This window comes from Diabrotica undecimpunctata, chromosome 1 (genome assembly GCF_040954645.1).
Source record: "Diabrotica undecimpunctata isolate CICGRU chromosome 1, icDiaUnde3, whole genome shotgun sequence".
In the NCBI taxonomy this organism is placed as follows: Eukaryota; Metazoa; Arthropoda; class Insecta; order Coleoptera; family Chrysomelidae; genus Diabrotica; species Diabrotica undecimpunctata.
The window spans coordinates 103,882,904-103,906,615 of record NC_092803.1 but is presented as its reverse complement, the minus strand read 5'-3'; the positions used below and the strand labels follow the sequence as shown (position 1 = coordinate 103,906,615).

Here is a 23,712-nt window from a genome sequence, read left to right as displayed (position 1 = left end):
TTGAAATGTATTACATTAATAAAAAATAAAAACACTTTAAATTATAAAACGGACACTGGACAGTTAAGTAACATATATTGTAACATATTGAACAAAATTTATAAATATTAAAAATAGCCAACATTCATTTTAATAACAGCTAACCCTAATAATTCATCAAATAAATATTATTCTTCTAACTTTTCTTTTATTGTTATTTTTATTTTTACATTTGAAATAATTTTAATTTTTTATCGTATAGCTGTAACGAACGTGCTTAAGACAATTTAATCTTGACATTCAATATTTCAAATACTTCAATGTCAGTTTTTATTTGCAAAATCTTTTAAATTCTGTAAGTGTTTTAAAATGTATTTGTACGCCATTTTTTGTAATGTTCAAATTGTTTTTAGTTTACTCCTGAGGAAGCTTTTAAATAAATAGCGAAATATTGAGTAATTTAGAAAAAAGAAAGATTTTTATTATAGACCACTATACCCGATAATTTGAACTTATTTATATATATATATATATATATATATATATATATATATATATATATATATATATATATATATATATATATATATATGACCTGCCAACCTTTCTGGTGCCAGTCAATTCTGGTGCTGGCTTCAGTCAATTCCATACGTTTACGCGTCCCCTCTCTTTCCTTGTCTAAGACTGTAACCGCCTGCGTATCGCCTCTGAAAAGTGAAAAGTCTCATTTCTGAAACCTTCTAGGTCAGTCGTATACCTAACAGTGCCGTTTCGATTTCTCTTGTGGCTTATATATGTGTCAACATTTGCATAGTGATTTCCGCACTTTGTGGGAGTTTTTTGAACTGAGAATTATAATAGTTTTGAAGAAACCATAAAATAAATTGAACCTATAATATACCAACCAATATCAGAAACACAACAAACAACACCTTAAACTAAACAAAATTAATTTTTTAACACCATCAAAAATCGAAACAAAAATTCACCTTGAGGTTAGGTTAGGTGGATGTAATTATTATTTATTGTTTATTTCCTTCCCTAATGTGAACTGTTTATAAAAATATACTTGGTTCCCCAATCTTAACTGCATTTTTTTGCCAATTGTATGTGTACCTACATGGTCGTAGCCTGTACGGTGAAACAGGCAAGAATACCTGAACAGATCCCATTAAAACAACAAACCACGTGAGTTGCTTTAAAATTTCGTTTATAATGGTATACTGTCTAGCCGTCAATTCACTGATACTAGCATTGCTTATCCTCTTATTTGTACTGTGTTAAGCCTGCTTTGGGATTTATTTTTCATATTAATAATAAAGCAAGTAAATTCCAAGATTACAAAAAAGCGTAATACGATTATTTTTCGTATAATGCAATAATTTAAAAAATAAAAATACAACAAACACAAATACAAATTTAAACAAATACTGACCACTGTGTTAAAAAATATTACTCCAAAAAAATTAAATTTAGCATGCTCAAATTAATGTTACCAATTCATTAATTAAAAAAAATTAGGTGTAGAATAAACGTAAATATTACATTTGATATACATTTATGGCTTTGATATTATCTTATAAACACGTTTGCTTATTCCTTCATAATCGTACCATAAGTTACGTTGTCATTGGTATTATTTATAGGGTTATGCCACACCTTTTTCATGGCATTTGTCTTTCCTCGGGTTCTTAAAATATACCCTTATGTGAACTAATCTACTTTTACAAATAAATATTTACATTTTATTAAAAAAAAAATAATTATTTCATTTCTTTTATAGAATTTTTTACGACCATTCCGAGAACACCACATCGATCCAACGTCCATTACCCGCCATGATTTCATCGAAACCAACGGTGATAATTTCATGGTAACAATACCATTCCTGGGTCGTATGGTGTGGGATTTTCTTACTCTCTCCAAAGAAGATGTTCAAATTAGGTTTACATGGAACTGCTATATATTTTTATTAGCTATATTTGTAGCGATGACTAATCAGGTAAATATTTTGATATTAAGTTAAAAGTTTTAAATATACCTATCAATATTTCAATATCCTTATGATAAACGTATAAAAATTAAATATCGAGTGACTACATTACATAAATAAATTCAAAATATATTTTAGAAAAAATTTCCGCTATATATATATATATATATATATATATATATATATATATATATATATATATATACATATATATATATATATATACAGTAGACTCCCTCTATAACGAGAACTGAAATGGCAGACTAATTACCTCGTTATAAGCGGATCTCGTTATATCCAACAACAATAATATTGTGCATACATATGAATATGTAGTTTTCTAAAACATTAACTTTCTATAGTGAAGCCATTCGGAGCAATATAAGATGCTAATAAATATTGTTTGAATGGCGTTTTTAAAACAAAGTTGTTTACTTTTATTGTCAATGAAATGCATTTACACAAAAAAGAGTTGTTTACTTTTACTGTCAATGATATATGTTAAAACAAAAAATCTGTATTCTGTAAATATGTATAAAGCGTATAAAGTTATTTTGTCATTTTTGACTGCTTTAAATTGTCCAGTATTCTATCTATCATATTTTCTAAAGATGTGAAACAGTTTTATGCTTCTTCATTTGCGTTTTGTCCTTGGATAAAGTTTCTGACAACCTTTAAAACACTTTCCACATCTTGTCTATTAGGACCCATATTATTAGGTGTGAATGGTCAACCCAATACAATGACACTTGTGAATCATAAATTTTACATTTCCGACTAAGAATCATAAATTGTAAGAAGTTTATTGCGGGCGGCCCGCAGTTAAAAAGGGTATTTATTTATAGCTACGGCCGGGCCAAAACGTAAAAAACACGTTTTGCAATCTTATTTTCTCTCGTTATAAGCAAATATACCTCGCTATAAAGGGTTATAGTTCAATAGAAATTTCACGGGACATCTAATGTACCTCGTTATAAGCGAAACCTCGTAATAACCGTGTTCGTTATAAAGGGAGTATACTGTATATATATATATATATATATATATATATATATATATATATATATATATATATATATATATATGTAGAATAATATTTAGGATAATTCAGGTAAATACAGGGTAATAGTTAAGTTTAAATTTCCATAGAAGGCATTCTAGTTCATTCTAGTAAAGCGATAACTTATCGCCAGTATTTGTTATAGGATACAAGTCAAAATTACATTTCAATTATCTGGCTCTCTGCAGATCTATCATCGTAACACTGCCCTCTTTATGTCTGACCCTTCTGAAATTCCCGGTGTTTTTTCTTGGTGGCGAAAGCAAAAGGTGTTTCCAGTTCTGCACAAACTTTCGAGTAAGAAGTAACGGTTCGACTGTTTTTGAGGGGCATGATTCGTTCGAATTAAAGCAACACAGTAAATTGTAAACCAGTCCTTCGAAAAATCACTTTGCTCACACTTCACTTCTTCTTCGTCAAATTCCATCTTCTATTGAGAGTTGTAATTCATAATGGCTATGCGGACCCTGTTTACCGCTGCTCTAAATAGTTCTGCACTACATTACTGTTCTTATTACTTGTATATTATGATCTATGGTACTATAACCCCTTCTAAATCCTGCCTGTTTCCGGGTTTGATATTATCCAGTTTGTTTGTTAGTCCCAAAATTATTATTATCTTCACAAGACCTTATACAAGATGATAAAAGGCTAATGAGCGTATAGTTTTCTAATTTATATTTATTTTCCTTTTTAAATATCATTATGGAAAGAGCATTTATCCAAGCTGTGGATGCTTCACTTATTTTTATATATTTATTAAATAAAATTTTTAGCATGCTTATGTGTTGTCCTCCATAGTTTATCATTTCTAATACCATTTCGTCTTCACCTGAAGCTTTTTTATGTAGCATTGTGTTTATTGTGTTTCTTATTTCTTCCTATCCTTCTTCCTATGTTGAGATCCAATATTTTTTACTATTTTTCGGTGTTTTTTTATTTTTTACAGTGATGATTTCGGTTTTGATTCTTTCTATGATTATGGTTATTTTTTGAATTTCTGTAATTTCTTCGTCTTTATCATTAATCAGTTTTGCTATTATATCTCTATCTTCGCTTGTTTTCTTCTTCCAATTTTGTATGCCTTTTTCCTTGTTTCATTTAACTGTGATATTTTGTACTTTCTTTATATGTTTTTAATTACACAGAGATTATCTCAAAGCTGTTAATGTCCTCCGTACGTTACCGTAGATTGTTCTTTCCGTAGACGTTTTTTCCATTAGCGTATCCAGTATATCTAATTATTAGCATAGTAGCATATCTAATAATATATAACTATTATATATTAGATATTATATAATATATAATATACAATATACAATATACAATATATAATATATAATATATAATATACAATATACAATATACAATATACAATATATAATATATAATATATAATATATAATATATAATATATAATATATAATATATATTATATAAAATATAATATATAATATATAATATATAATATATAATATATAATATATAATATATAATATATAATATATAATATATAATATATAATATATAATATATAATATATAATATATAATATATAATATATATATAATATATAATATATAATATATAATATATAATATATAATATATAACATATATTTAATATATTTTTTGTAAAAAAGATTTTTTGTAATATGATTGTCACGCCTAATCTTATTTTTCTGTTGTATATATAATTTAGTCGACAGTTATTTAGGTTTTGATATTGTTGAAGGGTTCTTATTTTTTCAATATCTTTTAAGGTGGCATACGGTGTAAGACGATTTATGTGGACAACTTTTGTTTCCCTTTTGGTAGTTTTATATATTTTCGTGAGTCGAAAATTATATTGGTCTTTCATCCTAGTACTGGTTATCTCAATATGTTGGTGAATAACGTTCTGAATGTTACTTATACTTAAGTTTATTTGGTCGACATTCTTCCACATCATGGTCGTATTCTTCGCTTGCGATGTTTTCCAACAAACCAGCGTCAAAAGATTGGGGTCTGATCAGTACTTTAATTACCATTCAATCGTTAGACCATCTGTAAGAAATAAATTCATTCGTTCAAATCTCTTTAATGTTCGAATACAATTTTAGAAAGGTGTTTGTTCATCGTTTTATTCCTCGTCTTTACCTTCCCATCTGACTTAGGATGCGAGAGTGTTGTTCTTGCCTTGTTATCGCCAATCAGTTGGCAAACATTATGTAAAAGAACCAATTCGAAATTTTGTCCTTGGTATGAGTGAAGGGAAAACATAAACGGCTAAGGAATTATTTAGCCATACATCTGTAGCCGTAAAAGTCTCCTGGTTTAGGATTTCTTACCATCCATATCCACCAGAAAGAATTAAATTTTGTCCATCCAGAAAAGATCAGTGGTCTAAATAGCCGTCTCAGTAGCGTGTAGGAGATCGTGAACGGTTTCTAGAACAGAGGACAACTAAGTGGATGTGTTGAATCTTGTACCGCCCCACATTCACACAGGATATTGGAGTGAGCAGGTAACAGTCTCATTGATCTGGTCATAAAGCGTTTCGTTTTGTTTCCACATCTCCAGCTACTTCTCTTCGGATATCTCGTTGAAGTGATACCTAATAGTTTGGGTTTCAAACATCTACGAATTATTGCTGTATCATTGATAGCTACATCTATGTATCTATGTGATAATGCTTTCAATACTGGCGAGGCATATTCAGCAACAGAAATATAGAGTGCAAGCGCAGACATTCTGAGGCTAAAGGGATGTGCGTCCCTTTTTTGGTTTCCGAGCTTTCGAGGAATATTCTTTCTGGCCGTCGCGTCATTTTAATTTTTAGATTCAAACAATATTTTTCGAATGACAACGTGCGTGCCAAAATTACACATAAGTATTTAGGTGAAGTACAGTGTTCGAGGGAGCATTGCACCATTGAATGTTCAGTTTTCTAGAAGCATCTTTGTTGCGAAGGTGAAAGGAGCACACCTGAGTTTTTCCGAGGTTGGGTTAAGTTTAATTCGTAGTACGTTATCATTGAGTTTAAGGCTTCAGTTAGTGTTGTCTCCACTTCGGCAAAAGTTTTTGCTTGTTCAAAAATACCTGTATCGTTTGCATATAGAAAAGTCCTAGTATCTACTGGTATGGGTTGGTCGTTTGTGTATATGTTATACAGTGTAAAACGTTACTCCGAGCGAGATCGTTCTTCTGTGTTCTCCATCTACGATTCTTACCTTTGAGAGATACGAACAATTCTTGCTGAAATACTCGGATAAAACAAGTGAGTTTACTGCCTAATGTTATGTCACATAGTTTTGGGAGAAGTCTTCTGTGAGTAACGGTGTCGTAAGCGGCAGTGAGATATACAAATACCGCCCCGGATACCTGGTATCTTTAGTTCCATTCTTCGATGTGTTGAGTAATATTTAGTATTTGTGACGTACATGATCTTTCCAGTCTAAAGTCATTTTGGTCTTTTATAAGTATTGTTATATTTTAATTAATTTATAATTTATTCTATTTTATCTATTAATTCTTTACTAATTTATTATATTGTTCTTATTTTAATTTATTAAAACACACGGTAATTTATATTAATTTATTAAACTACTGTACAAATTATTTGAGGAACGTTACAATTAAATCGCGGGCGCAAGTCTTTAAAATTAACTGTTCGCTTCCCAACAAAATTTCTCTTTTTATATAAAACTCCGTTAGTTTCGGAATTTACTATAGCAGACATGAATTTACTCGAACATTGTTGGTGGTGTTGACAAGAATAACGGGAACGCCATCGAATAAACTAGACGGTCAACGGCTAAAACTAGTTTTTTAACTGCTTGGAACCCTCGAGATGGATGACTCATCATAATTCGGGTCTAGAGGCTTCTGGTAAACAAACGCCGAAATGACTACAACAAAAACAGAATTAGTCATAATATATTTACAGGCCATGATATTTATTATCGTAACATTGCCCCTCTCTTAAAAGAAGGTTCCTCCTTGTCGGGACTGGAACTGGAATGGTATGCTGGTATCGGCAACTGGACCCTCTTTTACAACTTCCAGTTGTATAAAAATGACAAGGGACGGTTTTCTCTCCGCACCAGTAACTATGCGGATTGCAAAAGACTAATACCTGGACTTCGGTGTCTTTAAAGATCTCCTCCACCATATTTCGGATAACCCTCCAATCTAATTGGCGGCACTCCAACTTTCGCATGGCTAACTTTTGCACGTCGGACTCTAGTACGTACTCTCTCAATTGAAGTAAGGCTTCCCATACATCTCAGTAGGTAGGTTGGTCACGGGCAGTTTCTTTTGTTACCAGGTAGAAAAGGTAACGTGATGCATCTTGGAGTATCAAGGTTTTACCGGGAGCTGGCACTTGGCATTGAAGTTCTGCAACTCGACCAAACTTCCTTCGAAAGACGGATGCCAACCCTGGAGCGGGTAGTCATCGGGGAGCGCGAGTAGATCTTGCTTTTCTTCAGTGGTAACACCATGTCTTGCTTTACCGGTACCTCCATAGGCACCCATGAATTCCTCAAACGTGACGTCAGAAACATTTTGGACTTGGTTTACTTCCACTTCTTCATCTACGTCGTGGTCACCTTCGAAAGACACCAGCCGGTTATGGTGTACTATCATCGGCTTTTCCCTCGGAATCTTGCTTATTCGGTAGATGGCATCGTTGATCTTCTCCCTAATTAAGTATGGGCCTTCCCAAAACTGCTGCAATTTGGGAGAACAACCTTTTCGCTTCTTGGGATTATAGAGCCAGACTTTGTCGTTCTTCTTAAAGCAACCCTTTTCGGTTTGTGTATCGTACCGTCTCTTCATTCGGTCGCTAGCGATCTGAAGGTGGGAACGGACCAACTCATGTACATCGTCCATTCTTCTTCGTAATTCGATCACATAATCTTCACCTGCTACATCTTCTCCAGGTCGACACCCAAACTCTAGATCACAAGGTAGTCGCATTTCGCGTCCGAATAGGACTCTGACTGGTGTCTGGCCTGTTGATTCGTTAACAGCAGATCTGTAGGCCATTGTGAAGAACGGAATATATTGGTCCCAGTCTCGGTGATGATCGGACACCATCTTTGTCAAATACTTGCCAACTGTCCTATTCATTCGTTCTACCATACCATCCGATTGCGGATGATACTCGGTAGTTCTTGTTTTCTTCATGCCTAGTCTATCACATATTCCTTGGAATAGATCGCTTTTGAAGTTCCTGCCTTGGTCACTATGGATCTCCAAAGGCACTTCAAATCGGCTGATATATTCTTGGATCAACTTATCTGCAACGGTGGCGGCCTTCTGGTCTGGAAGTGCGTAAATCTCGACCCACTTAGTAAAGTAATCCATTACTACCAACATATACTTGCCTCCATTTTCACTTTCTGGAAATGGCCCAGCGATGTCCAAAGCTATTCTTTCAAACGGGCTTCCAACATTATATTGTCTTATAGGGGCTCTCCTTTTTTGATAAGGCCCGTTACTCGTAACACAAATAGTACATTTCTTACACCAGTCTTTTTTATCGTCGGAACTGTTCATCCAATAAAACCGTTCCCGAATTCGCTGAAGGGTCTTCTTTACACCAAAATGACCTCCCGATGGACTGTCGTGTAACTGACGAAGTACTTCGACTATTCTGCTCTTTGGGATCACCAACTGTCTTCCCTTCTCTGAACCATCATCATTTTCCAGGACTCGTTTGAGCAAGCCATCTTCGATGATAAATGAGTCCCACTGGGCCCAATACATCTTAACCACTGAGCAGAGGTTTAATATTTCTTGCCAAGGTGGTCGACGGTTTTTCTCTTTCTATTTTCGGATTTTCTGTATAACTGGATCTCTCTCTTGTTCTTCCCTTATCTTAGTAGGCGTCCAGTCGTCGTTGACCATGTGTGGGGGAACACTCCGCTGAGCATGGCCTTCTGGAAAGAGAATCAGCATTTCTGTGGCTAACACCGGCCCGGTGCTCAATCTTAAAATCGTATTCTTGGAGTCGTTCGATCCACCTGGCTATCTGACCCTTTGGATTCTTAAACTGCATCACCATTTAAGGGCGGCATGGTCGGTTGGGATTAGAAACTTCCTACCATAAAGGTATTGATGGAAGTGCTCTACTGATTTCACTACTGCTAGAAGTTCTCTTCTCGTGACACAATAATTCCGCTCAGGTTTTGAAAGAACTTTACTAAAATATCCGAGGACTCGTTCCTGTCCTCCTTGAATCTGAGACAGCAGTTCTCCAATTCCCACATTACTTGCATCTGTGTCTAAGATGAACTCTCCTTCTGGCAGTGGATACCCTAAAATTGGTGCTGTTATTAAATGCTTTTTCAAGGTCTCAAAGGCATTTTGGTAGTCTGTATCCCAGCGGTAATCTCTTGTTTCCTCTGTAAGTCTCGTTAATGGCTTAGCGATATCTGCAAACTTCTTAATAAACCTTCGGTAGTAAGTACATAGTCCAAAAAAACTTCTCACTTGGTGTTTGTCAGTTGGTTTTGGCCATTCCTTAATGGAATCGATTTTTCCCTTATCCACAGCCACTCCTTCTTTACTGACTATATGACCCAGATAATTGACTTTACCTTGAAATAGCTGGCACTTCTTGGGGTTTAACATCAATTGGGCAGCTTTAAGTCGATTAAAAACGTTTTCTAAATTCTTCAAATGTTCTTCGAATGTCTCCCCCAAGACGATTATATCATCTAAATAAACCAGGCATGTTTTTTAAGATAACCCTCTCAACACATTTTCCATAAGCCTCTCAAATGTCGCAGGAGCATTACAGAGTCCAAATGGCATAACGCTGAATTGCCACAATCCATATCCTGTGGTGAAGGCTGTCTTTTCTTTATCTACTGGGTCCATTTCTACCTGCCAGTATCCAGACTTCAAATCCAAAGTAGAAAACAATTTACTTCCAGCCAATGTGTCCAATGTGTCATCGATCCGAGGCAGAGGATAACTATCTTTCTTGGTAACGTTGTTCAGCAAACGGTAATCCACACAGAACCTCGTCGTTCAGTCTTTCTTCTTAACCAGGACCACCGGAGAGACCCATGGGCTCGTAGAAGGTTCTATCACCCCGTCTTTCTTCAACTCCTGAACAATCGTTTCAGCTTTCTCTCGTTTCGCCTGTGGTAATCGTCGAGCTGTTTGACGAATTGGCTTAGCATTACCAGTATCAATTTTATGCTTAACAACGGTAGTTCTTCCCGTCTTTCCTCCTTTCGGTACGAAAATATCACGATACTGCCGAAGAAATTCCTTTAATTTCCTTTTCTCAATCTGATTCAGAGAGTGTCCTGCAACTGCAACCATTTGGTCGAATTTGTCGTTGGAATTATCAGATGTTGTCGCCTGACGGATTATGGATGTCAAAGGTACACAAGTTCCTACTTTTGTCTCTTTCTTTATGGTCACTGGGTAGTCGTTGACATTAATAAGTCTCACAGGAATTTCCTTAGCCGAAGTCACCAATTCCTCTCCAATTATGATTCCACGGCCAACCTCATCGTCGTGGTTCCAAGGCTCCATCATAACAGGTCTCCCTTCGTCCACAATTCCCTGTAGCTGCGCTACTATGATCGTTTTGCTTCTCGCACTCACGACTGTATCTTCTTTAATGGCTGCTTGCACAGTGTTGTCATTATGTTGATGGAGAAATACCTCTCGTTGCCAACTTTGATTACCTTATTCTTAAAATCCAATTGGAATCCATGCATATTCATTACGTCCATTCCTAATATAACATCCTCTTTGATGTCAGCAACTATAACAGTATGAACAAACTTTTCTGCTCCAATTCCTAATAATCAATAGCCTATAAAACATGCAAACAATTGAACTAAGAACAATAATTTTATAATCCCAACGTATCATTGTCTACACAGGTAAATAACGAATAGCATTGAGAAAAAGAGTTAAAAAGTCTACAGATACTACTTGGATAACATAAGAACAAACATGTTTAGAAATCAGAGCTGTTAAACTAAAAGTATGATTGATGTTTTAACAACAAAACAGAGATTGCAAATAATGTTCAAACATTTTAAAATAAAGATAATTTCAAATAGCGCTGTAAAAAACAAAATAAACGGTAGTAGTTTCGAATTAGGCCGTTCACAAGATTTTTTTCATTACAGACAAACTCAGTGTATGAAATATGAAATATAAATTAAATACGAAATTCCAAATTTAACAACATGACACATAGTGATCCTTTCTGCTTGACCGCTTCACTAATTTTAAATTTGTTTGTGTCTTCTCTTTGTTTTGATTTAATTTGCTATTTACGTGTGTTTCTTTTAGATTCATAAATGGTCCCATACATACTTTGATTTGCCAAGCTGGGTGATTTTCCTGCAAGAATACCGAATCATCCTGCCTCGTCGACATCACCGTATACACCATGTAGCACCTCACGAAACATACTTTTGCATAACAACAGGTTGGTTAAATTGGCCTCTAGAAAAACTTCGGTTTTGGAGTATACTGGAAATCATCATTGAAATGTGCACAGGCTGCAAACCACGAGCTGATGATTTTAAATGGGCACAGAAGAGGACGTGATATATTTATATTATTTTTATTTTTTAAAAAGCAGTTTGATGGATGAAAATATGTCAAAACCTTTTTTAACGTTGCCATATAAAAGAGTTGATAAAGAGAAAAATAACGATTATCATAACTATTATTCAATTAAAACATAAGTACTTTTATGTTTGTACCATTGGTAGTAAAAAATATATCATCACGGTCTTATTTTTCTTCATTTTCATTAATAAATTGTTTGTTATAAATGCAGAGAGATTTATATTTATATTTTGTACAATCTTGTTTTTGCTGAGCTTCTTATCGCTATTTTCCTATATGTGTATTTCTCGGTAATCTGTACCTAATTTTACCCCCCGTTAAGATAGGCAACATGCTCTCACCCCTAGACATCAATTTTGTCATTTTTTTACATTTTACGTGATTAAAAAATAACTAAATGCGATTTTATACCTTCACCCCTCCCCCCACTACACCTATTATCCTAAACGTCATTTTTTTTTCGGTTAGTTGCAATCAATTTAAAAGATCATTCGCATAGTTAAGCATTTTAAAAAGTTGTGTATTTCTAGAGACCCGTAGATTGAGTGTACATAACCTAAAATTACATTTTTTTTCGAAAAAAAAAGCGTATAACTTTTGTTTGGAGATGGTCTAATCTAGGTCTAGTTTTTTTATATGTTATATATTTAACCGAAAGCTATATTTCTGATTTTTTTCAAATTTCTCTGTCAGGTGCACCACCTTCAAAAATCAAAAAACTGTTTTTTGGGGTTTTTTTCGGGATTTTCTTCATTTTATAGACTTAAAATTAGATCAAATCCGGATTTTTTTATGTTGTATATATCTTGAAGTCACTAGGCTCTTTAAATGTCCAAAAAACTGTTTTTTCTTGGTTTTTAGAGTTGTTGCGAGGTTAATCATATAATTTGAGATCGAAACAAGCTGATTCAATACATCTCGAATTCATATTTAATAAATATATAAAAAGAATATTTTCAGGTCTCAAAGAAGCAAATACAATCATCGTTTATGCGAAAAAACAGGTTTTTAATAGTTATTCGGGGGGTTTTTACTAGAGTTGTCCAACTTTTTTATTTTTCTATACCATTAAGCAGCATGTTTTAAAAAAATTTATAAAACTACACGAAACGATGAATTTCTCATATTTAGAGAAGCTAGAAATTAGTTGAAACATGCGAAAAATCAGGTTTTTAAGTTATGGCAATTTTAGTGGATTGTAAAATCTCGTCTCATATTATGTGTAGAAAGGTTAATAAAGCTGGGTAAATTCAGTAAAAATTACCAAGTAACTCTTGACAACCTGAGATTTCGCATAAACGGTTATTTTATTTGGTTGTTTGAAGCTTGAAAATTTTCTTTTTCATATATTTTTTTAATGTGTTGCAGGCGTATTGATTCCGGTTGTATCAATCACAAAAAATATTATTAACGCCCCAAACTCACAAAAACCCTTAAAAATACTGAAAAACCGTGATTTTGGTGATTTAACGGGGTGTTGCTTGATTTTTGAATGTTCTAAAGGACTCAGTTGCTTCAAATTATATATTACCTATAAGAAAACTTGTTTTGATCTATTTTGAACTCTATAAAATGGGAAAAATCCCCAAAATTCCTGAAAAACTTTTTCGGATTTTTGACGGTGACTTACTGAAAAATCTGAAGAAAATCAGAAATATATTTTTTGATAAAATACAAAAATAAAATTATTACAAATAAAAAATAGACCTGCAGCTCTTCCAAAAAAAGGTATACGCTTTTTTCGAAAAAAATGCATTTTTACTCTATGCACTTAACCTACGGGTTTATAAAAATAGACACTTTTTGTAAGAGCTTCTCCTATGCGTGTGAATTTTTTGAAATTTTTATATTTACTGTAACCCACCAAAAAAAAATAAAAAGGAAAAAATGACATTTTTGGGGATAAGAATTGCGATAACCCTAATTTTTTAATTATATAAAACGTAAAAATTTTATTCGGGATGTATCGATTTCAAAAAATGTGATTAAACTCTCAAAAACTCGCAAAATTGGTCAAAACCTTGAAAAAACATGTTTTTTGAGCGCTAAAATTCGCTATTTTATTTTTTATTCACATAAAACGTAAAAAATAATTGAGGTTGTATCGATTTAAAAAATATATTATTAACACCGCAAAAACTAGCAAGAACCCTTAAAAACCCTAAAAATCATGGTTTTTCGGGGTGTTTTGTTTAATTTTTTAATGTTCAAAGGACCCAGTTACAAAAACGTACAAAAATGGAAAGAAAATATTTCTGAGACTGAGGGCATTTTGCCTTTCTTAACCCTTTTATTCCTTAGTTTTCTTGTGCATCGCAGTTATTTAACACTAAATAATTTAAGTATTCTGGTTTTATATTCCGCTTAGTTTTTTACGTCCATATAGTTATTTTTAATATATTAATAGTAAATTACGCAAATTGTTAAAATTGTAAATATCTCTCTTGAGATATTGAGATATTAAAAAACTGAGATATCACATTTTAATATCGTTTGATACAAAAGCGATATCAAAGCTTTTCTGTCCTGATATTATTATTTCTGTATCAGTATGGAAACGGTGATATGTCTGTCTAGTTTAATTTTTCGGAGCAGCAATTTGGAAATCAGTAATATATTTATTTATTAATAAATATATTACTATATAAAATCCTTGGCACTTATATGTTAAACTGATAATGCTTCTCAGTTAGCACTTCCCATTAATTTCTTTATTATCTTCTTTCTTCCTTCTTAAGATGACTTTAATCAGCATAGTCTTGAATAATTGCCAATATATAATATTATTAAATGACATATCGAAGAAAATAAATATTATTCGTCAAAAACTAGGACATATGATTACAGATCTATACTGGTATTCCTATTCGTTAACTTATATCTTTTCCGTGGACATATTTTTTACTTACTGCAGCAAATTAACAAAACTCTAAAAACGTCTTTGCAATATATATTATATTTATACTATATACACTATATTTTCATCCATTTTAAATAGAAATTTAAATACATGCGATAACCAGAGTATAAAGAGGGTAATTGTTGAGAATAAAATCATAAATGTAAAAGATCTGTATGATTAAAAAGAAAATCAAAATAAGAACTATTCGTCCATGTATAAACTTCGGAAGCTTTTGATGCCCCTTATTAAACTTTGTTAATTTCAGATGATCTCCTATACACAGATGCCACCTTTATCATCAATATATTGTTATATGTATAATGCATATCAACTCCCTTTTTATAAATTATTTCATAACGTCGCATAAGAGATACATGACTCTATCAATTATTATTCCGTCGATACATATATTCGATATACAACACATACATATTTTTCTATCGTCTTTAATTTCTATCCGTTTCGTTATTTACATAATTATCTCCTTACATTAAAACACTTGAAGTATATAAACACATTTACTTCTTTTTCGTCAGAATGCTTCCATCATTTCACTGGAATCACCATCATGCAAAGTCATATATGAATTTTACCCTTTTTTAGGTTTCTATATATACATTGTTGTCTTCGTACCTTTCTATTGATTCATACACGTATTGAAATCCTTCACAATCATGTCTCGTCTGTCTTCTATTATATATTTACTAATATTACTTTCCTGCTCCTTCCAGGAACTTCTTCACATTATCCTTTGATGTTATTTCTACCTAATAATTCTTATTTCTGCGGCAGGCATTCACTACTTTTTTTAACTACTTAACATTCAATGCCTTGCAACATAGCTGGTCTTACTACCTTACAGAATTTATCTTTCAGTCTCGTCGGATTTTTTCTCGCGCACGTTACTAGTCTTTTTTTTAGTTTACTCTTTCGCTTTTTTGTATTAGTATCTATTTTCATTATATCGGTCAACCACCTACGCGACAGACTGACTTATGAAGGCTAAATAAAAACTGAATGAGAGCAACACAAGATAGACTGGATTGGAAACACAGGGAAGAGGCCTATGTTCAGCAGTGGACTTTTGAGGCTGGATGACAGTACTATATCTGGAATTTTATATTCTAGATATTAAATTTTGTCTTATTAAGTTTTAGTGTTATTACATCAAAACCCACTAGTTTATTTCTTTCTCTAATTCATTTTCCGTCCACCTAAAATCCATTAAACTGACATATTTTAAGCTTATTACGTACATCACCTATTACTATTTCTATCAAATATATCACTTTCTTTTTGTAAGATATTCGAAATAGTAGACGTATTTTGATAACGTGGAATATTCGTTCCACTGCCTCGCTACGAATATCTTTTCAATATTAAATTTAATACTTTGCTTAAAACAAATAATTCTGGTCTATATATCTTTCCTTGCCCATAGAACAATAAAAATTGTCGTACTGGGTACCGGGGCTTCCGAAGTCGCCCTATTTCCCCATTTGTTTAACGTTAAATTTGATATTAGACATTGAGAACCCAATTATTGTTTCCTTTTTTTTATTTATTTTTTAATATTTATTAGTCTATAATTAATAGTCTATCTGAAAGTACCAATAGTTTCAATTTATTTCTTGTAATACTGTCATAATGCACCACATACTTTCACTAGAACGATAATATATACCTACTCGAAAGGAATTGTTTAAATATTAAGATATTATATCTTTTAAAAATCCGTTATGGTTATTGTTACATTTATATATTATAGTGATAGTCCATAAGGCTTGACATAAAATATGATTCAAATTAATTTATTAAATGCACATAAAATAAAAGTTTCATGATCATGAAAAATGAACTCTAATAAATCAATATACTCGTAAATACGAACAAACAAATCAAAACGTACTTACAGTCCATCTAATTTACTTACCGTTGCACGTCATTATCATTGACAGAGATCCAAGTTGACATAGTTGCCAAAGTATAAAATAATCCTGAATCCATTTTAAATCAAATAGGTTACATAATTATTGCAAAAGTGGATTATACAACAAAACAAATTAATATTTAATGTAAATAAATAGAAACAAAACAAGAGTTTAACAAAAATAATCTTGTTAAAAATAATTTGAGACGCTTGTATGCGCCGTATAAAGATGTAAAATGGAGTACATAGATAATTATTTTATTTTATGTAAAATGTAAAACAAAAAGTGTCAACACCGCAACTGTCAAAAAGTCCACAAGGAATCTACGTTCCTGTAGTTGGCTGTATACCATATATTAAAAAAAATAATTAAAATCCTTTGTAAAAACCCAAACGGGCTGTGTTAGACAAACCGTTTTCGGAATCCATCATTCCATCATCAGTGTCTAGGAGTACATGAATGTAGCCACTAAATATATGGGTAAAAACAAATTACGTTAACAAATAATTAGTTACATTAGTTTGACAGTATTTCTTATAAATTAATAGGATGTTAAAGTTACCGTTGGATTAGGTAACATGGCGACATATGACTCCACGTTGAAGTTGCTAGTCCTGAGACAGTGTGTCTACGAGGACTTTAAGGACTCCTCTACGAGGAGTTGCTTCCATAAAGTCCTCGTAGACACACCGTCTCAGGACTAGCAACTTCAACGTGGAGTCATACGTCGCCATGTTACCTAATCCAACGGTAACTTTAACATCCTATTAATTTATAAGAAATACTGTCAAACTAATGTAACTAATTATTTGTTAACGGGTTTTTACCCATATATTTAGTGGCTACATTCATGTACTCCTAGACACTGATGATGGAATGATGGATTCCGAAAACGTTTTGTCTAACACAGCCCGTTTGGGTTTTTAAATATATACCTTTCACAAAGGATTTTAATTAATTTTTTTATTTTGTCAAAAAGTGTTACCAATTTATGCCAAAATATCACCTTCGTTCGATTACAGTTGCAGTGTGTTCCGAACAAATGTTCTTCATAAAAACGCTTTATAATGCATTTATACAAATTAAATGAAACATATTATTGTGTATTTCTTTAAGTTGACATTAATAGAAATCTTAAAATATTATTTCTACGCGTATATAATAAAATATGTCTAGTGGCTGTAATGCCAGTGTACTCGGTACTCGGCAAAGTGATTCTAAAAAGAACACACCTACCGCCTAAATATTTTGTGTTGGTATCATGTGATCTCACGAGCTATGACGCGGATGACGTGCAACGGTATGTAAATTAGATGAAGTATAAGTATCTATGGATTTGTTTACAAATATATAAAGATATAAAATTAAAAAGTAAGTCTAATAAAATTGGTACCAAATTAGTTAATGTATGCAATTAATTATAAAGTACCAACATAACGACTATGTGACTAAGTAAATAATAATTAATAAGTTCTGAAAATATTCGAATAGAACACCACAAGACAAAAAATATGATGATGTGAAGAACACTGCTTTAATTCTTTACATTTGGTAAAACCCTGAGAGATTATTATCTATTCTAACCTCTTTTTTTCTGAACTTCTTTTATTATTATTAGATTCACGTTTATATATTCTCGAGAGTCTTTCAAACTTTTGTTTCTTCAACGGTGTTGTAAGCTTATTTAGGTCGATATATACCACACATAATCCTTAATATAGATTTATTCTGGTTGTATTTTTCCGTAAATCCAAATGAATAGGGAGATATTAGAATATGTGGTAGTTATACATCTTTAAAGCTTTTTGGAAGTAATCATTCAAATATTATCTATTATATTTAATGGAAATAATTCACAATTTTGATAAAAAATATTTTATATCTAACTTTTCGATTTCTACTTCGAGAGTTGTTCCCAAAATACAAATTATATTGTTTTGTTATTTGGAAATAAAGCAAATTCTACAAGTTTAATTTCATTTATCTCACGTATAATAGCAATGACAACATACATATATCTACATATTTATATATGTATAAATACATGTGCAAGGCATGACTTTAAAATCAGTAATTTGGAGTCAGTAATTTTGAGGTGCGTTCCTGGGACGGCTTTATTAAAGGATAGTTTATTTGATTACATGAAATCAACTTTAACTTAAGAATACCTTTCAAAAAAAAATGGTGGCATGTGACTGATCTTTAAAAAGACAATCACATTCAATGCCCAAAACCAACAAAAAAACTTAGCAAGTATTCGGTCTTACATAACTTCACTGTCAATAACAAGTTCCAACTTTTTGAGCGAAGCTTCTTGCTGGCGTTGTATTACTTTTTTCTCCATAGTAAAATGTTGAGGCGAGCGTCACGGAACTAGCGCCACGAGGACGCGTCACGGGTAGCGTCACGAAATAGCGGTTCTTCACATCGATTTACTACTCTTGATCAATTCGTTTCTAGTCATTATATATTTATTCTAAGCAGGTTTAAATTAAAAAGTGCATCAAAAATAACTAACAAAATACAGACATTAAATGAGAAGTCAAAAATTAAAAGAACATTATTTTAATAAAATATTATATTTGTAATGATTGTCAAATATAATTTTAATTCTATTCGTAATGATAAATATTGATCAATCATCGGTTTAAATTTTTATGGCACTTCTTGTTTTAAAATAATTTCATAAAAATACATTATTAGTTTTAAAAATCCTATTTAGTTTATATAATAATTAAATTTACTATCGAATGATATTTATCTTGATATTGTATATAATAATATTATTTTATTATTAATTTATTATTTCGTCTAAATTTGACAGGTCTGTCCGAAGTAAACAACGTATGCATTGTTAATACGTTAGCAGGTGCTTTAGGAGCAGAAATAATAATTCATTGAAATATTTTAACACAATTTGATTAAAATATAAATAATAAATAAATAATAAAATTACTTTATTCAATTTTAAAAATATTATTTAAATTTTAAAAAGACTTTTGAATATTTTGGATAAATTATATAATAAGTGTAGGACGTGAATTATAATTGGATGTGCAGAAATGTTAATAGTTTTTGAATGTACAGATTTACTCAAAAGGAGCTTTATATAGCTATGAGGGGGGTAAATCTGTAAATTGTACCTACTTTTAATTTGCGATTGTTCTGTGCGTATGAGGTTAATCTTGTATTTATATTGAAGTTTATATTTTTTGAAGTTTTGCTAAAATTTTATGATTGTGATATATAAGAAATATAGAAAAATATTATATAGAATATTTAAACTATTCCTTGTAAGAGCTTTGGCTCTTGTTCTCAGGTTAAAACACGCTTCACAAAAATAATCGCTTTATGTGAATCTTTTTCAATGAAATGTATCATCCACAACGAAATATATAAATATCTGCCATTTCAACGTCAATGTACGTTTTTTACATTTTAATATTTTCATTTTGTTGAATATTAATTTTTGTACCTAATACTTAAATTAGAAATAAATTTTGTAGCAAAAAATTGTTGTTTTTATTTTTGTACCACAATTGAAATAATAGATATATTATAAATAGAAGATACCATTGATATTTTGGACTCCTTTTGGATTATAATTTCATTTTACATCCTTTCTTATCTTAATTTTTAGAACGGTTTGGAGTGAGTTTTTAGTTATATTTGTATAAATATACATGATTTCTAGTACGGGCATACATTCTACAGTGCACCATTTAATAAGGAAGTTCTTAAAGAAGATACCCCAGCCTAAACAGAAAAATTGTTGTAAGAGCGGGGTAATACATTTTGGTTGGTTTCAGTATTAAATATTTCAATATTTGGTTTCACGCCATAATAATGAAAAGATAGTTTAAAAACACAGAACATTAAAAAGATTATAGCAAACTTTGTGGTAAAATATTCCTATAAGATCCTATTTTCGCCTCCCTCCTTGTAGATATGTGTTAAGAAGGGTGGTCCAGTATCACCTCCATACCTGCCATTGGTGTACTCCTCACAGGACCTGTAATTCTAAGGCAAGCAAGTCTTTGCACTATGCTTAGTTTGAAGCTGGCAAAGTGTCCGCATGGCTTAAGTAATGATGCCTGTCGTTGGTGAGTCTAGCTATCAGCCCATTTATGATCAGATTAGTCAAGAAATGAGATAAAACTTCCTCTGCGGATAGCATCTGTTTGCTTGTGTTCTCACATACCGTTATTCAATACGTTCTACGGATCGATTATTTATTTTCAACTAAGAATTCATGTGGAACTATCTACTATTTATCATCATCTTGGTCATATTTACTATCTCTATTTTGATATTGAACTGAGTTTATTAGTTTAATTTATTAACTTTATTTATTATAAAATATTCTAACACTTAGTTTATTAAAGTCTGTATTTGTACAATATTACACTAATTTATTTCACACTATAATTATATAATTTATTTATAACATTTATTACAATTTATATTCCCGACAATACGCGCGATACATTTCAAAACTCGACTCGACATTATTATTCAGACTAACTAACACAATGAAAATTCCTCTATAAATATAAAACAGCCGTTATTCTGGAATCCTGGCGACCTGTTCTGACCCTTTGCAAATGGTATAGAACGAAGACCGGTTTTATAGCGGATCGCAGAACCTACGAGAAATTACTTGAATAATAAAATGTTTACAGGTTAAATATGAGTCATATTTAGCGTAACATTGCCCCCTCTTAAAAGATGGTTCCTCCTGGAACCGTGTTGGGACTGGAATGGAACGGTATGCTGGTATCGGCAACTGGACCCTCTTTTACAACTTCCAGTTGTATAAAAAGGACAAGGTACGGTTTTCTCTCCGCACCGGTAACTATGCGGATTGCAACAGACAAACACCTGGACTTCGATCTCTTTAAAGATCTTCTCCATCATACTTCGGATAATCCTTTAATCTAATTGGCGGCACTCTAACTTTGGCATGGCTAACTTTTGCATGTCGGACTCTAGTACGTGCTCTCTCAATTGAAGTAAGGCTTTCCACACTTTTCGGTAGGTAGGTTGGTCACGGGCAGTGTCTTTTGTTACCAGGTAGAAAAGGTAACGTGATACATCTTGGAGTTTCAAGGCTTACCCGGGAGCTGGCACTTGGAATTCAAGTTCTGCAACTCGACCAAACTTTCTTCGAAAGACGGATGCCAACCCTGGTGCGTCTTTGATACTGGCCGGGATGGTACTGGCCAGTGAGCAGTCATCGGGAAGCGCGAGTAGATGCCCCCATGAATTCCTCAAACGTGAGGTTAGACACATCTTAGACTTGGTTTACTTCCACTTCCTCATCTACGTCGTGGTGACCTTCGAAAGACGCCAGCCGGTTATGGTGTACTATCATCGGCATTCCACTCGGAATATTACTTATTCGGAAGATGACATCGTTGATTTTCTCCATAATGAGGTATGGACCTTCCCAAAACTGCTGCAATTTAGGAGAACAACCTTTTCGCTTCTTGGGATTATGGAGCCAGACTTTGTCGTTCTTCTTAAAGCACCCCTTTTCGGCTTGCGTTTCGTACCGGTTCTTCATTCGGTCGCTAGCGATCTAAAGTTGGGAACGGACCAACTCGTGTACATCGTCCATTCTTCTTCGTAATTCGATCACATAATCTTCACCTACCACATCTTCTTCAGGTCGACACCCAAACTCTAGATCACGAATAGGACTCTGGCTAGTGTCTGGCTTGTTGATTCGTTTACAGCAGATCTGTAGGCCATTGTGAAGAACAGAAGATATTGGTCCCAGTCTCGCTGATGATCGGACACCACCTTTGTCAAATACTTGCCAACTGTCCTATTCATCCGTTCTACCATACCATTAAATTGCGGATGATATGATGTAGTTCTTGTTTTCTTCATACCTAGTCTATCACATATTCCTTGGAATAGATCGCTTTCGAAGTTCCTTCCTTGGTCACTATGGATCTCCAAAGGTACTCCAAATCGGCTGATATATTTTTGGATCAACTTATCTGCAATGGTGGCGGCCTTCTGGTCTGGAAGTGCGTAAATCTCGACCCACTTAGTGAAGTAATCAGTTACTACCAACATGTACTTGCCTCCATTTTCACTTTCTGGAAATGGCCCAACAATGTCCAAAGCTATTCTTTCAAACGGGCTTCCAACATTATATTGTCTCATAGGAGCTCTCCTTTTTCAGTAAGGCCCGTTACTCGTAGCACAAATAGTATATTTCTTACACCAGTCTTTTACGTCGTCGGAACTTATGATCCAATAAAACCGGTCCTGAATTCGCTGAAGGGTTTTCTTTACACCCAAATTCCTTCCTGATATACTGTCGTGTAACTGACGAAGTACTTCGGCTATTCTGCTCTTTGGGATCACCAACTGTCTTCTCTTCTCTGAACCGTCATCATTTTCCTGTGCTCGTTTGAGCAAGCTATCTTCCATGATAAATAAGTTCCACTGGGCCCAATATGTCTTAACTACTGAGCATAGGTTTGATATTTCTTGCCAAGTTAGTCGACAGTTTTCCTCTTTACATTTTCGAATTTTCTGTATAACTGGATCTCTCTCTTGTTCTTACCTTATCTTAGTAGGCGTCCAATCGTCGTTGATCATTGTTGTTCTTAGCACTGCTGCTTCCTTGGATTCCGTTTTGTTGCAGTGGGAACAATCTGCTGCGCATGGCCTTCTGTAAAGAAGAATCAGCGTTTCTGTGACTAACTCCGGCTCGATGCTCAATCTTGAAATCGTATTCTTGGAGTAGTTCGATCCATCTGGCTATCTGACCCTCTGGATTCTTTCTTAAACTGCATCAACCACTTAAGGGTGGCATGGTAGGTTCGGATTAAAAACTTCCTTCGGTAGAGGTATTGATAAAAGTGCTCTACTGATTTCACTACTGTTAGAAGTTCTCTTCTCGTGACGCAATAATTCCGCTCAGGTTTTGAAAGAACTTTACTAAAATAAACAAGGACTCGTTCCTGTCCTCCTTGAATCTGAGATAGCACTCCTCCAATTCCCACATTACTTGCATCTTTATCTAAGATGAACTCTCCTTCTGGCAGTGGATATCCTAAAATTGGTGCTGTGATTAAATGCTTTTTTAAGGTCTCAAAGGCATTTTGGCAGTCTGTACCCCAGCGGTAATCTCTTGCTTCCTCTTTAAGTCGCGTTAATGGCTTAGCGGTATCTGCAAACTTCTTAATAAACCTCCGGTAGTAAGTACATAGTCCAAGAAAACTTCTCAC

The 23,712-nt window shown here is 33.1% G+C and overlaps 1 protein-coding gene across 1 annotated transcript in view; it reads left to right on the top strand.

Moving 5' to 3' along the window:
* Kua (Plasmanylethanolamine desaturase Kua) overlaps nt 1–17,057 on the top strand; it is a 320,306-nt gene extending 303,249 nt beyond the window's left edge. Inside the window, exons 5-6 of the mRNA XM_072545835.1 lie at nt 1,763–1,981; nt 11,345–17,057. Coding sequence (XP_072401936.1) covers nt 1,763–1,981; nt 11,345–11,605 — 480 coding nt within the window. The 3' untranslated portion in view covers nt 11,606–17,057. The remainder of the gene's footprint in view (nt 1–1,762; nt 1,982–11,344) is intronic.
* Nucleotides 17,058–23,712: the final 6,655 nt, after the last annotated feature.